This window comes from Fulmarus glacialis, unplaced genomic scaffold, assembly GCF_000690835.1.
Source record: "Fulmarus glacialis isolate BGI_N327 unplaced genomic scaffold, ASM69083v1 scaffold6165, whole genome shotgun sequence".
Classification (NCBI taxonomy): Eukaryota; Metazoa; Chordata; class Aves; order Procellariiformes; family Procellariidae; genus Fulmarus; species Fulmarus glacialis.
In genome coordinates, this window is record NW_009213802.1 from 169,631 (window position 1) to 185,390 (window position 15,760).

At 42.6% G+C, this 15,760-nt stretch overlaps 1 protein-coding gene across 1 annotated transcript; it reads right to left on the reverse strand.

The window, feature by feature from the left end:
- Positions 1 to 403: 403 nt before the first annotated feature.
- Positions 404 to 15,234, reverse strand: TPGS2 (tubulin polyglutamylase complex subunit 2; the record flags this gene model as incomplete). Its single annotated transcript, XM_009578327.1, has 6 exons — positions 404 to 740; positions 1,873 to 2,033; positions 3,530 to 3,643; positions 5,294 to 5,425; positions 7,107 to 7,194; positions 15,132 to 15,234. Coding segments are annotated over 6 exons (826 nt in total), but the record flags the coding sequence as incomplete, so codon positions are not given.
- Positions 15,235 to 15,760: the final 526 nt, after the last annotated feature.

Here is a 15,760-nt window from a genome sequence, read left to right on the forward strand (position 1 = left end):
AGCACAGGGAAGTGCGGAGTTTAATTCTGTCTGAAGCAGAAGATATTTCTTTGTTCTTTGGTTCCAGCCTGCTCCCATAGCATGCAAGGTCAGGACAGGTTTCTTTCAAAGGAGATGGCAGAAATATCTTCATACGCTGTATTTCAGCATGGGTCTATTGAAGTAATGGTGACTTATATTTTCTTTCATTTCACTGCTGTAGTTGCACAGGAACAAAAGCTTCCCTATAGAGCAGTGACATCAAGGGCTTCTTCATGCCCTCTGAAAAGTACATGCTGCAAGTAGCAGAAGGGAATAAAATCATTGTCTCAAGTTTTTTTCTCAGAGTCTCCAGGAACTATATCCCTCCCATGTAAAAGCACATCATGGCTATATTTCATGCAAATGCTGCAATGTGTTTTCCATGGGTACATCTATTCATGCACAAGGAACTTTGTCTGAACCACTGAGACTCTGCATCAGAGAACATCAAAGCTTATTGCAATTGCTGTCCAGGGTCAGATCTGGGGGTCTCACTTCCTTGAAGAATTCCCAGCTAGTGAGGATGTCTTGGAGGAGGTCATGCTTGTGTGACTCTTTTGGGAGCCTGCTGGCTGGGAGGGTGGTTTCTTTTTGATCACTGGAGTTTTGTTCTTGCTTTTAAATACCTTATTGGGGTCCAGCTTGTTCACAAAGGAATCGGCCTCTTCAGAGAGGAGAGCTGTGTTGATGGTTATGGGTTTATACATGTTAAACCATTGCTGAAAGGCATGATGGTGGAGAAGGAAGAGGTTACTATCAAACTGCAATTAGACATTTCCACCCTGTTCCACCTCACCCCTGAGACCTGATTTCGATCATACACCACTTATCAGTTTGCAGTTTACAGGACTGTGCAGAGTGCCTTGTGATAAAGATATACAAGGCACAGCTACAGCTACAGTCCTGGAACTGCCCCACATTCCAGACACAGAACAGGAGAACCAGACATAAACTTTACACTATCTTTCCTGCAGTGTAACTCCTATCAGGAGCAGCTCCTGATTTAAACTGCACGAGGAAATGCAAAGTGAGCGGAGGAGCGGATGAAACTAAACCACATTTATTTAGATTCAGAGAAGCAGAAAAGATTAAAAAAACCTTGGAATTTAAAAGTGCTTACAAATTGGAACCAAAGTAGCTGAACTTCTCAAAATATAGCCTCCCTCCCTCTCTTCACACATGAATAATGCAGGTTTTTTAACTCTTTACACAAAGGATTTTGTGTTTGTTCCTCTTCGGCCTGATTTTACATCTAGAAGTGACCACAATGACTTTTTTTTTGATTCCCAGATGCCACCACAATGTTATGCCCTGCAGTTCTCATCTCTTAGTGTTTTTCCTATCAGTTTTCCATTGATGAAGTCAGGAAATAAAACTGCAGGGGTTATGGTATTACACATCCCACTGAAACCAAAAGTGTTGAACAAGATAAACAAAAGATCAATACCAAAATGTAGATGGCAATCTATTCATGTACTGCTTAATGGAAAACCGTTTTAATATACCACCCCTGAAGACCTTTAAAAATGATAATGGTTAACAAATGGGGATTTTAACTAACAGAGGCTGCAAATGATTAGGGAATACATCAAAGATTTCACTAAGGTTTGTGAATATACTGAACAAAAATGTTCTAGCAGGAAAGTTACAGAAAGGCAGAGCACAGGCTAGAGTACCACGTACACAGCCTTGACTGATGAAGTAGAGCACGCTTAGGGACATGGTTTAGTAGGCATGGTGATGTTGAGTTGATGATTGGACTCAATGATCTTAGAGGTCTTTTCCAACCTTAATGATTCTATGATTCTATGATTCTATGAAATACTGAGGAGCTGGATCCTGCTGTCCTACCTTGGCCTGGGGGCTGACCCCATAGCTGGTGAAGGCGTACTGCCACTGTGGGAGACCCAGGTGGGTAATGAGCAGGCGGTAGTAGGCCGTGAAGGTTTTGGTGAGGAAATGCCAATACAGAGCTCTGTCCAGGAACCATATCTCTGTGTCTGGGGAGACAACTAGAACAAAACAAACACAAATTATACTGTTGCTTTGCAGTGATAAGATCAACTCCTGGCCATTGTCAGGTGGGAGACACAACATACTTATCAGAAAGGCTGCAGCTTCTAAAAGGCAGCATCCCTGACGAACATAGATGATTATCCAGAGGCAATGTGGTTTAACGGTTAGAGGATGGGGACTGAAAAGGACTTGGTTCTGCTCCCAGCCTTACTAAAAATACTCATGCAATAGCCATTATATTCATTTTCCCCACCGTAAAATGGATGCAGTGCTATTCCTTCCCAACATGGGACTGATGTTGTACACGGAACATGCTCAGACATCAGCAACTTTGTAGTGTAAGTTCAAAGTACAATTATGGCAAACATTTATCTACCCCACAAAGTAAAAAGCAACTAACTCAATTGTCAGTCACCTGGATTACTGAATAGAGTCCAGAGTCTGGAAGCCATGGGAGTGTGTGCTGCCAACAAAAACACATTTTGCAAAATCTTTCCACAGTGATCAAATATTTCTCTGGTGGCGACATCCTTGAGCATAAAAAGAAGTGATTTTACTTGGAAAAACACTGGGAGACACTGAACATTGCCAATTAAACACACTGTCCCCTGTGCTGACATCAACACCTGTAAACAACGCTCCCTCCCCTTGCTCAGGTTATCCACTGCATGTGCTGAAATCGCTAAGATTGGAAGGCAAGAGGACAAGTGAGAAGTTTCTGCCTTGGGAGTTGTAGTCACGCCCAATGAAAGACACAAGATAACAACCGAAGGGTTTTCTTAAGAATAGGTATATCACAATTGCACACCCCGATAGAGTGAACATACAGGTATACACATACACCTAGTGACCTGTGCACTGTGTCAAATGACAACTACTGTACAAATGACTTGGGTATTTCACTAATCCCTGACTGATAGCAGCTTTCTGTGTATCTGTCAGAAAGAAAAGCTCAGCTCACATCTTTCACTCTCCTGTTCAACCCTTCCTGCCAAATTTTGACCTAGTTAGCACCCGGAGGCTCTGCATCCATGCACAAGGTGGAAGAACCAGTCTAAGCCTGTCTCAATCAGCAAAGGACTTTTTTCACCATCCACCCTTTGCTTCTAAACAGCATTACACCCTTTCTCATCAAAATGTAAGGGAATTGTTCCGAGACATGCGAGTAACCAGAGCTATGTTAGTGGCTGAGCTCTAGCCTTCTGCATTATTTCAACATGATTGTCTGTAGGTCATTTGTGAATGCTTTCCTGTTTCAGTATGCAAGTATGCTATGCATGCAGAAATCATGAGTTATAACTCAGATTCAAACACTGAAAGGAGGGAAAATGTTAGCTCCTGTTAAGTCTCTGTAAGGTTTAGGCCCCGACTTCAGTGGAGACAGGATGTCCCAGTAAATGTTCATCTACAAATTGCAAAGAAGATCAGAAATGTAAGATGATTCTACACATCCACAACAAGAGATGGCTAACTTTGCTCTTTTCAGTCTTACCTGGTTTAGCGTGCTTATAAACAAGACAAACTTTCCCATTCCCATTGCATGGGTCTAATTCAAAGATTAGACTACGAGAATCAAAGTGTGGCTTCTCTGGTTTGTCTCCATTACCTGAAAACAGAAAAAAAATCTTCATGAAACATGACTGTGACTCAGCTGCAGAGAGTCAATCTATTGATACTTATTAATAAATCAGCTGAGGAAGAACTGAATCAAACTATTATATTTATACTTCTTGGAAAGGATTAAGTGCCCTGTATTTAAAAAAAAAAAAGTGAGAAAAATTTTCATCTGTGGTAGGAAAACAAACCACGGAGTCAAAATCTGACGGCTGAAAAAAGACATCAAGCTGCCCTCTAGTCCTTCCCTGGCATAAAGCAAAATCAGCTTTATAGATGTCACTCCTGAGAGGCGTTTGTCTAATCTTTTCTTAAAGTCCTCCAGTGTTGGAGATGCCACAGTCTCCAGACAGTCAACCCAAATCCATCGTTATCACTTAGAAGTTTTCCTCATGTGGATCCTGAATCTTCCTTGCTGCAATTGAAGCCCATTACTTCTGTTCTACCCACCTTTTCTTTTTTGCCCTCCTTTCCTTTTTATCTAAGGAGGACAGGGAGAACAGTTTATTCTTTTTCTCGTGACCGAAGACTTTGATGGACTTGGAGACATATACATTTCTTCATACATTCCAGTGTGACATCAGCGTCCTTCTCAACAGCCACATGTTCTGACTGATACCCAACTTCTGACCCACAACCACCACATAGCCTTTCTACAGGACCATTTTGAGATCGTGTAGATGGAAGTTCTTGTAGAATATAATTTTGAATTCTAATGCTGCTGAGGAAGAAGGGGGACACAAGAGCTGTACTCTTAAGAAGAGCTTTCCATGAAAGTCAGGATGAGAACACTGGTGGGGATGTAGCTTTTTCTCAGTGTACCTTGTAATTGCATCAGTGGAGGTCTGAGTGGCTAAATGGAAGCAGAATTTGGCCCATTTCATTACAATGGCTAGAAGATCAGGACTGCAGTCAAGCTGGAATGTGCAAAAATAAACTTTCAGCCACATGTAGAAGCTACAAGAGCTATGGAGATTCAGAGATAAGACTGAAATCAAATAACAATGTTTTAAAGAGTCAGCATGACACCTGCCTCTGTTCTTATCTTCTTACTTCTTCCAGTCTGTTAAACTGTATGAGCTCTGAGAAAAAGAGTGGGCTTTTTTTCTTCTTCTCTCCAAACTGCAGGATACCCAGCATTTTTAGGCAGTCTGGAAACACACATTTTCCAGTGCCACCTCACACTTACATGTATTTACCAGAGTTATTTTTCCAATTCCAAAGAGTATATCCAGCTGTCTTTTCACTACCAAGACAAAAACTGTTATCTTTTGTTCATATAACACCATAAGCACACAAAGACTTTAGAAGCTGAATCACTGGAGGAAGCCTCAGTTAAAAATTTAAATAGGGAAAAGGCAGAACAGGAGGGCTGCCAGGCTATTAAAAGAGTATGCAAATAATACTAGCAACTGGCAGCATTAACAATCCCCATGAGATTCACAGCATACAAGTCTACCTCTCAAGGATGTAGGGGACTAACAGGACATACAGTAGGTCCGGTGCAGGAGACAAAGAAAACCACATCTACTTGGAGTGACCTTTTCTGTTGCTGTATCCATGTGCTATATGCTAACATTACCCTAACAGAGCAAAAGGGATGAGACAGAGCACATTTGCTACCCTGTTAACAGGACCTTACCTTCCTCGTCTGTGTCATCTTCCAGGTCAGCAAGAGTTGGTGCATTAGGCAGAGTGTACATAGAGGAACTGCCAAGCCGACACAGCTTTGAGACACTATTAATCACCATGGAGCCCAGGGGCATTGGGGTATCTGCAATAAGACTGATCGTTAATCACATCCGGTGTCAGGAAAGCAGAGGAGGTACTTCTTTTCCTCCACAAAGCAACTCGACCTCTTCTAAAACACAGACGGGGAGAAGAGACGGGTATACCCAGCAGGCCTGGACACTTAACCAAGTGAGGCTCCAGCGGAACAAAAATTAGGCTTTTTCAAAAACACAATCACACTTACAGGCGATGCGACACCATCTCAGAGCTGTGCAGGTATGAGAAGTACACTGCTGGCTATGCCTGTTCTGCAGCTGTTAGCCCAGTCCTGTGAAACTGGCTATTAAAAATCCTGGCTAGCTACAGCCACCTCCTCAAAACTCTTTTCCCTGCTGCTGTCCTTCCTACCAGAAACCACCCCACCCATTCCAGCTTATGGGGCAGCTCGTCCTCTTCCACCCCATGTACTTGCTCAGGGTGCATCCTCTCGGTTCCCACACCAACACAGGATTTTATTAGTGTGTCAACATGTGGGTGTTCCTGAATGAATGCTTGAGGACTTGTCTCTCCTTCTGAGGACTAGTACTATTACCAGACATCACATCAACGAGCACCCTGTTCAGCCACATGCCAGTGTGAAGGACCTCAGAAGGCACTACTGGATGTTTGCTCAAACAAGACAGTTATGTGAGCTGCCTTGGTTTCTTGAACACAAGACTATTCAGAGGTCACAACACACTAAATCCCACTTGAAACACGATGGGACGCAGTGCAGGTGCTACAGCCCTTATGTCAACTGTCTCTGAAATGAAATTCCACTTCCTGAGGAAAACCCTATATCTGACACCCATCTCCAGAAGCGAGCAGTGTCCACAGCCCAAGTTGACAACCTCACTTGAAGGCAACAAGAGCCAGGATAATAGTTGCAGGGCTCCAGTGCAAAGTGAATGAACTGCCTGATTCTTACCAAACAAGGATGGTTAATAAAGCTCGGTCCTATTCTCACCTCCACCACTGACTCCAGAAATAACTCCAGTGAATGGACTTTAGCTGATGGAAAGCAGAATCAGGCTCGGCACGTACATATACTTTTTAATGAGAAAGAGGCGTTATCAGAGGGTGACTCTTCCTACTGCTTTATGATAGGATAATGTGCTACAACTGCTTCTCTCTCTGTGAACTACAGAGGCAGTCTAGGTACAAGATTTAAACTACATACCTAAACCTGAGTCTAAACAGATGGCCAGTGTATTACAGAATGGTATTTATGTCATGAAGACCTGTTTGGTTTCTAGCCAGTGTTCAGTGTACACGTCTCTTCTGTGGAAGTCCAGCACATGCAAGCAATGGGCTTTGCTCTGTTGCATCAGGAAGGGACCTTTGATGTGCAGTCATATTTTTTTCCTCACCAGGACATCTCTAAAACAGTCTACGATCCCATGCAGAGCTGCACTCGCTTATTAATTCAGAGGTCAGTTTTCTGTAGTCTCTGATCAAGCTGCCTAGCAGAAACAAACTACTTTATTTTTTTGCAAGTTAAGGAATGGTGCTAATTTTTCATTCAAAATGACTTGGTGCATGTGTTTTTGCTCAGACTAATGCAGGATGCTGACAGATGTGTATTGACTGTGCAGAAGGTAAGTCTGAAATTAAAGAGATTCTGCAAAGGAAAGACTGGCTGCAATGAAATGAGGATATCAGTGGAGAGCAATACATGGACTCACCATCAGTCTTCACACTCCAGGTCATCTGGAAGCCATCGGTCATCAGATAGAAGTTCTTTAAATCCTCTGGCAATATGCAGGAGTTTTTCTGCAAATCACAATCACAGTATTACAGGCAAATGCAGAACGTGCCTCAAACTCAAAGAGCAACTGAATATTGGTACAAAAATATTTGTCACCAAATGGTTTCCTCAACCCCAAGATGACTCAAATCAGCTCAAATACCTCATCCTAAAACCTTGAGAGAAAACTGCATATTTCTCGGGTCTATGCTACTGTATTAACAAAGATGACTTGGGAAAATTTCACAATGAGCAGTCAGTCATCACAAGATTGTTACAGGATTGTTCCCCAACTGAGACGACATATCATCCTTTGACACTAACAGCCACTCCAAGATCACATATATAAGAACAATCAGCTTTTTCATATATATGGCTTACAAGACTAGAGTTTTGCTTTAAGTGAAATCAGACTAAACCTGCCTGTTCCACTAACGCATGTATAATATTAGCACAAGGACTCTCTTCTTCTGAGGGACTTCAGTTCCAAGTAGGTGAGAGAAGCACAGACTCAATGGTTGCACATAATCAAGCAGGTTTGACATTTCACTTAACAAACAGTATGTGTGCAAATACACAGAGTCAGTCTCACAAACCTGCTGGTCTGGCTTCATCCCACCAAACTTCTTCAGCACTTGGCTGGGGCTCCTAAGCCTGCTTCCTTCTGAGCCAACAGCGAAAGAAGCAACTACAGCGAGCTGGTGAGAGTGCTTCTAAGAACCAGGACCCTTCTCCTATTCCTATCTTGGTTGTGGAAGAAGCCTTTCTTAACTTAGACTTTTCAGCTAAGCAACAAATATGAGGAAGGAAGGATAAAGGCTTAATCCTCAGAACAACAAGAAACCCAAAGAGCTATAGGCAATTGCAGGCACTGCTCCTGGTGACAGGACTGGGTCCAGACCAGTGACCCTCCGTTCCTGTTGATGTGTCAAGAACACAAAATGAAACAGTACAGAAGCCTGTCAGTTTTAAGAAGACAAGCAACACCCATGATTAAAGGAGTTATCTGTTGTTTTGTTTGTAATTGTTTTAGAGAAAAAGATTGAAGTGAGTTTGCATTTAAAGTATCGTCAAACTCAAGACTCCAAAAGAATAAGACCCCAAAACTCAGGATAGTCTCCGATGATGCATGTTCCACAACCTCTGTGTTGACCTGGCCAAGGGCTGCACCACCCTCCTTGTGAAAAAGTTTTCCTAATTGCAGTCTGAACCTCCAAGTTGCAACTTGTGGTCATTCTCCCTTTTCAGTTCCATGTGCTTTTAAATCTGCTCAGGAACAAAGACACGAATAAGCCCCTTGAGGGTCAAGCTTTGTCATTAAACCAGGAGGAGAGACAATTTCTTCTTTAAAATGTTGATCTGAGACCTGTTTATAATCACAGGACTCCAGGAGCTACATCTTACAGGAAAAATGGACAAATAATGTGAGATTTGCAACATAGCAAGTCTGATAATTCAAGTACTTTTGTGACAGGATTTTCAGCCTTTCCTAAAAAAGGTGTATTTCTTTCATTCAGCCAGTTTCAAAGACATGCTCTTGGACATGGCCTGCTCTTTGTGCAATGAGTTTGACACTCAAAGCAACAAAAGAGAGAATTACAAACTTTAAGAACATTTATAGGTCAGTAGTGCTCTCCGTCCTATAGGCTCACCCTGCCACAGATCAAGATGTTATTCAGGTAGGTATTCACAGCCTGGCCTCGGAGGCCTGGGTGGATTTTGGAGCAGTTACAGAATTGCTTTGAAGAAAGCAGACGAGTCAGATGTTAACAGCTTTCCAATATTGTGCCTCTGCTGGAAGCAGCTACTAGAAAATGTAACATTCAAAGTCTCATAAAATAAAGGAAGAATATTCTGGTAACCAGTAGCTAAGGAAAAGAAACATGCACATGCAGTTCATGTAGCTCTGGTTCACTTGGGGCACAAATTTGTAACATCTGCAGAGATGCTGATCAGATTCTTCCCCATGTCTCCAACTTGTGCATATCCAGTTATCTGCTCTGATGTTGCCTCAATACCTCTATCCAGGAGGAGCTACCTGCCAGCTGTGCATCCAGCTGCAACTGATGGATCCAATCCATCAGTGACTGGCACGAGCAAGGGAAGGTGCTGGCCTCCTCCTGTCCAATTCCCCTCCCTCCCCTAGAACGAGGGCAGCCCTTCTGCCTATTAAAGCTTTATTCACAGTCACTTTCTTTGAGTTGTTACAGTCCCTGTCCCCTAAACTGTGGTGTATACGCTGTGCAGGACCCTCTAACCCACCCACAACCTTCACTCCTGCGTGTTAACTTACTTTCTAAGCATATCCACTTATGCCAACAGACTGCTACTGACAAGTCCCAGATATTAATGGCTTTGCAGCTTGCAACAGGGCAGGTCACTTCACTTGCCCCGTCAGCAGCCTGGTTGCTAGCACAGTGCTTTCCTAATCCAGGTAGGGGAAATCTTCGGAGGCAACAGGTATTAAAGCAGAGAATCTGATACTGTAGCAACTTTGTTTTGAGGAGAATTTATCGTCCTTTGATAAGAGCCTGGTGATGGGTGAGGCCCTGGTGGTAAGTTTCAGGAGATTACTAAACCACATGGACATATCTGAAGTTCTTCAAATGCCTTGAACAAACACACCTTCTTCTGTGGGTTCTTCTCAGTCCTAAATATTTACAATTTCATGCTGTGCTTTTACCACTTCCAATTTCAAGCTGTAGCTGTAAGCACAGTGACTGGGTTTAAAACTATGAAGGAAGAAAATATGACAGACCTGCTACAAAGCCTCAGAAGAGTGTAAATGTTTACACAGCACTTTCAGTCCACTTCAACCCCCCTAATTTTAAGTAATCTACCCCAGCAGTAAAAATACATATGGGAACAGCTTTTTTGACTTCAGTGGGTGTTATCTTCTAAGCAGGAGAACCAGATCCATTGGGATGACAAAATCTAAGATTTTAGAACTTCCACCGTAGTATCCAGTGAAATACTAGCACAAACTGGGCACAGCCCAATTTAACAAGCATAGCTGATTAAGACAAGGAAAAAAATCACATCTGGATAGGCCTTCAGCTCTGAATCCTCCTTTTCTTGATGGAAAGATCAACATGTGCATGTTTCTCCAAATGATTGCCCTCTCCACTTCATTTTAGGATTCTCCTAACCATGTCCCTTTGCACGACTTTCCAAATGATGGTGCAAAATACATGGGTGGAAAATGTTGTTACCAGAGCAAATCTAGGGTCTATAGGGAAAGGCCTCTATATAGAAAGCTTCACGAATATTCTGTGATTCTATATCCATCTCTCCCATCTGACGGAAAGGATTGACTAATTTGTCATATTATGCTTAGCCACAAGATCCTATGACTTCAAAACAGTGGTCTTCTGACAGCAGAGTCAGAGAAACAAACTGCTACTACATATTAAAAATGGCTTCTCAAGCTCTGTACTCCCCCTGCTCAACTGGTCGTTTCCAGGGTTGTGATCTCCAGACTCATAAAATACGATATTCCTAATAACGTGCCAGAAGTGGCTTAACCACAGCCCTGGCAAGCAGCTGTTTTCACTCCAGTCATCTGGTTACACTCATCAGCTCATAAAACAAAATATCCCAAGTGCCCAATATGGTGTGTGAGGTCTATTTCTTTTGTTTATTGTCTATAATATCCCCAAATAGTCTCCCAAGAAAGCACAGTCCATTGAGGAAAGAGAAGAATATTAGAACCAGGGTAGCCTTGCTGCCAAGACCTGATCAGTGCTGGATCCAGAGCTAAAACACTGACACATGGCAATTCACTTAAAGTACTGTTGTACCAATGCCTCCCAAGCAAATATACTAAAGAAATGGACAGCAATCAAAGCATATCGCTTTAGAGAGACTTCTCTAAAAAACTGAATGAGTTTTATCCAACTTCTGGGGAGAAAAGGAAGGGTTTTATGTCACTTCTCACACTTCCACGTAGCAGAGCACATCAGCAGCCACCTTTCTCTCTCCCTAATGTCATGTTGTTTCATGACTGGTCTGCCCTAGCTGCCAATGAATGCAGAAGATGTTAATTTATGTAAGATACTGAGACATTCTTGTTGCACCTTTTGTAAATCTGATCTGGGGGGACTCCCAGGAGATCACCTTGCTTGGACTTCCTGCCCCAAAAGGCATGGGACTGGGGTAGACCCGTCCCCCGTGGCAGAGAACAGGATTTGGCCATTCTCTTGAGGACGGTGTTGTGTAGCCAATTTCTAATCAGCATATTATAAGGCCCCACAGGAGGGGCATGCTGTGTCAGAAGCACTATCCACCTCCCAAAAGTCCTCCAGCCTCTCCCCCGTTATGCAGCTTGAAGAAATATATCTTTCCTCATGCACTGGTTCTGCTGGATCCACTTCCCTGCCTCTCCCACGGTCAGGGCCACAAGGCAGGTTCAGGATGGGCAGGTCCTGTGCTCCTGGGGATCAGGGATGGCAGGCTCGCCTAATGCTGAGGGAGGACATTACAAGGAGGATGGCAAGAAGGACCCTTGTGGATGCGCACGCCTGCATGCATACTTTTGAGTCAAAAAAAGGTATGGTAGAAGCAACAAGGAAGACTTCTAGAATAGCCAGAAACCACTACCGCATTTCCGACTGAGATTTACATGCAGAGAGAGTTTCTAAATTGTTTGGCAGCCTAAGACAGTCCACAACAGGAAAGCACCAGACTGCTTGAGGGCTTTTTTATGGTTTTATTACAGAAAAATAAATCTTTGTAGACAAAGTGCGTAAGGAGAAACAACAAATTTCGCATGTAGAGTTGTAGAATATCAATGCTCCAGCAACGTGATGGGCAGGGATCACTTACAGCCAGCCAGGGGCAGTTCAGACACTGCTAACAAGCCAATTAGAGGAACAGGCAAAATGACCCCCTTCATTTTGCTTGGCCTGCTGCGGTGCTGAGCCCTGGCACCTCCAGCTCCCCCTAACAGAATGCAATTTTCTATTTTTTGAAAACCAAAACAATGATGTGAGTGACTTATTTCTCTTCTGCTTGAGGCAAAAAGGAAATGTGGATCAGACGTCATCACTGCAGATACCAGAGTGCCTCCTAGCAATGTTTTAGTATAACACCTACCTTTAAAAACTGCACGTGGAGGGGAGCAGGGCAGTTGCCAGTCTAATTTTAGGAGTGGGAATGGGGTCATAGGACAATATACAGTTATTAGCAGTGGTGTTCCAGTGATCTGGTAACTCTGTCTCTACTTCCCCTTCTGTTGCTTGTCTCACTTCCTTGGGGAAAAGATAACACCTTGGTAGGTCTAAATAACAGGAAAGGTGAAAAAATTATTTGTTTTTATTAAAATATTTTGAACTGCTTGAAAGTTTTGGGGAAGTGATGCTACCCATGCAAACACTTGACAATCATACACCTTAAATATTTTTGCGAGTTTGCTGATTTCCAATAAAATATTCAGGGTTGATATCAGGTTTGATTTCCTGAAGTGTAAGACTTAACAGCTCTTTCTACCCCTACAGAAAGACTTGGAAAAAATCTCTTCCGCTCTCCTACTGTCTTACTGCGCTGTCTCCTGTCATGAAGCTCACCTTCCCCTGCAAAACCTCATGGCAGCTAATAGACATTCAACAAGTTGATCTAAGATTTTAAAACTTCCATCGTAGTATCCAGTTAAGTACTAGCACAAACGGGGCACAGCCCAATTTAACAAACACAGCTGATGGAGAGAAAAACAAATGCACATTGCCAGCATTACTAGAATATGATTTTAATAATTCATAATTTAAAAAAAGGTTGATTTTCTTTTCAGAGTTTCTAAATACCATAGATTTTCTCTCAGCAGAAATACCTTTCAATTGCAAAACTGAAATAGGACTGGAAAATTGCTTCTAGAAAAAAATGTAAAAAAAAAAAAAATCTTAAGAATAGAGCTTTTATTTGGTGAGTCTCAATGAAAAGAGAGGGTTTTTTTGAAAAAGAATGTAATTTTGGGAATAGTTGGACCAGTTTTCCTTACATCACACAAAAAGCCCTTCAAATACTTTCATAACCAAGGACGTAGAGGGGAGTTAAAAATATAGACTGTGATAAGATCTTGTTAAAATCTAAACTATGGAGAAATGATTACATGCATAAGTATTGCCACCTAGTGGCTACGAAAAAAAAAAGAACAGTGATAAAAGTGAACATTGGGTACACATAAACTTGCATTCAAATTCAAGCAGGATGAGTTTGAGGAAAAGTGAGGTGCAAGTTCATCCTGGAAGGGCCTGTGAAGTGCTGAGTCCTTTGCACTTAATCATCACTGCAGGACATACTGCACTTGCGTGGACTGTGTTAGATATCAGACTTCATCCCCAAAGGAAAAAAAGGAAAAAGAAAATAGTTATCTTTTAATTGGAGAAGGGAGATTTCAGGTTTTGTCAATGCAACTGGAACCAAAAGCAAAGAAATAGATAGCGAAGTCCTTCACCATTAGCAGTCCAGCTCAACTGTATCTACTTAATCTTCACCATTTACTTCCACAATTAACTTAGTCCATCACCGGGAGTGGGGGAGCTGAAGTTTTGTTTTGACATCTTTGGAGTGAAGTGCTTTGGCTACAGCATTTCAAAGTTTGGCTTTACAGGAATAGCTCAATTTTGAAAAAAACCCAATTTAGTTCGGAGGAGTAGCAGCACCTGAAAATGAGAGCAATACCGTGTTCAGGAGAAGCAGTCCTCTCCACTCAACAGAAGAATGAGCGAATGTCACTCTGCTGCTCCCAGACCTGAGCTGGCTCACAGTCAGGGTGCCTCAGACTTTCCAGCCCAGTTAATCCGACACCTGAACAACAGCTATAGGAAATCAGGAATCAGTTCACACGAACCTGAAAAACCGGACATTTCTGCCTGACCACAGTTGCTGGCTACTGTACAAGTTTCAGTAAATAACACAGGTTTACATCACATACATTCTCACCTAGATTTATAAATTCTTGATAAATATCACTAATTGGGATAGGGTGTTATCAAAACTAGTGCAAGATTTTTCCCTACTGTTTAGGAAAAACTGTAAATGGCAAGGCGTCATCAAAGGGGAAGTTATTTTACGTAGTGGTAACAAGCGCAGTCTCTGGGAACCTGTGCGTTATGGCATAGCCAGGGTTGGAGCAGAGGGAGCATGATTCACTCAACTCCATCCTCTGCCATGCCCCTTTCCAAAGGCAAGTCAGCTTCTACTGTCCCTTCCCCAGATATGAGTGATACCTAGAAAGCAGTTATTCTCCCATGGTCATGGGATTGATAAACACATGCATATTCAAAAAGGGGACCAAAAATGCCATCTCTGCCCACCAGAGTCACACGATAGTATTCAGGAGCCCTTTGGTCACACACTCTGATGCACTGAGGTCAGTGGAGTCAAGGTAGCATGCGTCCTTCACAGTCTTCTAGAACAGGCAACAGGACATGCCTTAGCCAAAAGATTGGGTTGGTCAGCCAAAGGGGAGGTGGAAGAAGGGCCATGATAAATGGAAGTGAATAGCTGAGACTGAAAAGAGAAATAGATAACTGGAACGAACTGGGTGGCTCAGTGGTATTTTCCAGCTTGAGGTCTTTAGTATCCATGAAAAATAAAGAGCTTCTTCATTTTGTTTGAAAGGGAGTTGGAAAATGGTTTCAGACCTGAGTCAGAACAATGTTTGTTCTCCACTGAGTCACCACTGTTGCTGCCTACTACAGTTATGTGATTTCTTCTTAGAGTTGTCTTCTGAATATACCCACACTGATGAAGTTTCTCTAACAGATCAGGTGCATGTGACAGCCTAAAAGACAGAGTAATACCCGATTAAAAAAAAAAAAGAATCTGTTTAGGCTCCACTGTGCATCAAACTTGGTAACCGATTGCCTCACAGACGAACACAAGGTAGCCACTGCATTTGACATTATCCAAGGGCTGCTGTACATTCAGACTGACCTCACTGGAGTATTATCACGAAAATACTCACTTGCTCCCATGAAATGATTGTGTGGTGTTCAGCTGGCTCCTTTTCCACAAATGTCACCTCAGCAACTCCTGGAGAAGTCTCTAAAATGAAGAGAGGAGCATGTCTGCAGCTGGCACGGGTGACATCAAGCACCGAGAACCAGGCAATTTTGCAAGTTAACCTGACTTACAGCTGGGGAAAAGGCATTAATGACTGCAAGCACTGTGCCGGTGACTGAGCAGTTGCTTTCTTTTTTGTGTGTAACTGTACTCAGCATGTCTTGGCATGAGGATGCCTAGTGCTGCACATGATGCCATCCTTTGACAGTTTTTACAGATATATATACACATATACACACACGCACACATTTTGTATTCAAGGTGTGATCTTTTGCAGAGGATTCATGGAAAAATCAACCGTGGGTTCCTGGGCAAACTCTAAAAGAGAGATTAATCTTTCTTTGTAAGCATGCCCTGTGGTTTCAGTTGGGTAGGATATTCTCAGCTTGACACAAGATGTTGTGCAGTGTTGCTGTGAATTGCTAACAACGGTATTCCACAAAGACGGGCACACTTCAGCGCTGGATTCAGTGGCTCTGAACAGACGCAGAATCTGATCCTGCCGAAGGGACCTGCATGAGCAAACATCAG